This window comes from Macaca mulatta, chromosome 1, assembly GCF_049350105.2.
Source record: "Macaca mulatta isolate MMU2019108-1 chromosome 1, T2T-MMU8v2.0, whole genome shotgun sequence".
Lineage (NCBI taxonomy): Eukaryota > Metazoa > Chordata > Mammalia > Primates > Cercopithecidae > Macaca > Macaca mulatta.
In genome coordinates, this window is record NC_133406.1 from 114,237,398 (window position 1) to 114,239,193 (window position 1,796).

The 1,796-nt window shown below is 48.1% G+C and overlaps 1 protein-coding gene across 2 annotated transcripts; it reads left to right on the top strand.

The window, feature by feature from the left end:
* LOC144337728 (late cornified envelope protein 1A) lies at positions 1-1,796 on the top strand. Of its 2 annotated transcripts, none has more exons than XM_077984675.1 (2): positions 1-51; positions 1,152-1,796. In XM_077984675.1, exon 2 carries the CDS (start codon positions 1,174-1,176, stop codon positions 1,504-1,506), a length of 333 nt encoding a protein of 110 aa, XP_077840801.1. In that variant the 5' UTR covers positions 1-51; positions 1,152-1,173; the 3' UTR covers positions 1,507-1,796. The 2 variants fall into 2 exon arrangements, with proteins under 2 accessions (XP_077840801.1, XP_077840806.1); XM_077984680.1 differs by lacking the exon at positions 1-51 and having other exon boundaries at positions 1,152-1,217; positions 1,308-1,796.

Sequence of the window (1,796 nt, forward strand, 5' to 3'; positions counted from 1 at the left end):
ATCCACTCACCTCCTGAGGTGTTGAAGGACCCTGTGCTGCCTGTGACACTGGTAAGTGTCCTTTGAGAATAGGAGCTGGGGCTTCCACAGAGGGTTGCTCAGTCCTAGGCAGGAGGGGAGGCTGGGCAGGGCCTTGAGGGCTGAGATCCATCTGGATAGAAGTCAAGACCTCAGAAAGATTGAAGGAGGGTGTGCAGAGGAGGCAGGGAGAGGGCCAACTAGTAACACAAATAAGAATTAGATGGCTCTGTCTTTGTGCTTCAGCTGGCTGAGTTTTAAGGACAGAGGGAGTTGAAACCCAGGCAAACAGTCTCCGCTAGAACAACTTCAAACAGGACACTTACTTTTCAGAGCAAAACTCTGACACTCCTTGTAAATTTGAGCTGGAGATAGTAGCTCTCAATCAGTGGAGTTGACGTAATTAATGGATCTTTTAGGGCTCTTTGAAACCCACTTATCTCTAGATTCAAATTGGAATTGAGAATCTCTTTAAGTAGTTAGACATAGCAAGCTGAGGATCACTGTGCCAAGATGTTACTGTGAGGCCTTTGTGTGATGAATATGGCAGTGCACCAGCCTAGAGCCAGGGTATCTGAGTTCAAACCCCCTCTATGCATCAAAAATACTGTTCTTCAGCATCTTCCTTAACAAAGGGGGCCTGTGAGACCAGCCTGTCTCCAAAACCATTTACAATTGTACATTCGCAGGTTTTTTACAAGACAAAGTCTCCTAGGAAGTTACTCCAAGAGATAATCCTTCTTTATCTTTTCCCAAGAAAATATTTATATTCCCAGGTTTCCACACTGGACAGTTTCAGAGTTTTATATGACACGAGAAAAATTGCTTCCTATAATTTACTAAATGTTTAATCTTGACAGATGTTTTTTCATATGGCTTACTGCCTCAGTTTCCTTCTTTGTAAAGGATATAGTAATTCTTGACTGTCTTAAGATGAAATTGTGAACCCAAAAGATACAGTGTAAGAGCATTTTCCAAACTACAAGAAATAACAAAATTTTCAGCGATTAATGATTTACCATGGCATTTAAATAGTTCATCAAAATAAAGGAAATAGAAACAATGTGGAAAGGACAAGAATAGGCAGCAGTGGCCTCTGCCTGGGTCTAACTTGCTATTTGACTCTCTTTCAGCTCCTGAACACCCACCACTGACATGTCCTGCCAGCAGAGCCAGCAGCAGTGCCAGCCCCCTCCCAAGTGCACCCCCAAGTGCCCTCCCAAGTGTCCCACCCAGAAGTGTCCCCCAAAGTGTCCCCCTAAGTGCCCTCCAGTCTCTTCCTGCTGCAGTGTCAGCTCTGGAGGCTGCTGTGGCTCCAGCTCTGGGGGCTGCTGCAGTTCTGGGGGAGGTGGCTGCTGTCTGAGCCACCACAGGCGCCGCAGGTCCCACTGCCACAGACCCCAGAGCTCTGGCTGCTGCAGCCAGCCCTCAGGGGGCTCCAGCTGCTGTGGAGGGGGCAGTGGCCAGCACTCTGGAGGCTGCTGCTGAAATGGACCCTGAGCCTAGAAGAGTGGAATCCAGGACAGCAAACTGCCACGGACATCCCCCTTCTCCTCCTAGGCTTGCCTGAGAGGCTCACAGGTCCAAGGGAAAGCTCTGAACTTGCCAAGACCATATCTTCTCTCTGGAGCCCAGAAACTCAGATCCTTTCTTGGATCTCCATTCACTGGCCTTGGATTTCACCTTTGTGGCTACCCTCCCACCCTCTGTCTAAGCCCCTAGCTCACTCCATGCTGTTTGCTGTGTGCATCTGCTGATTAAAGCAATGAAACAAGGAA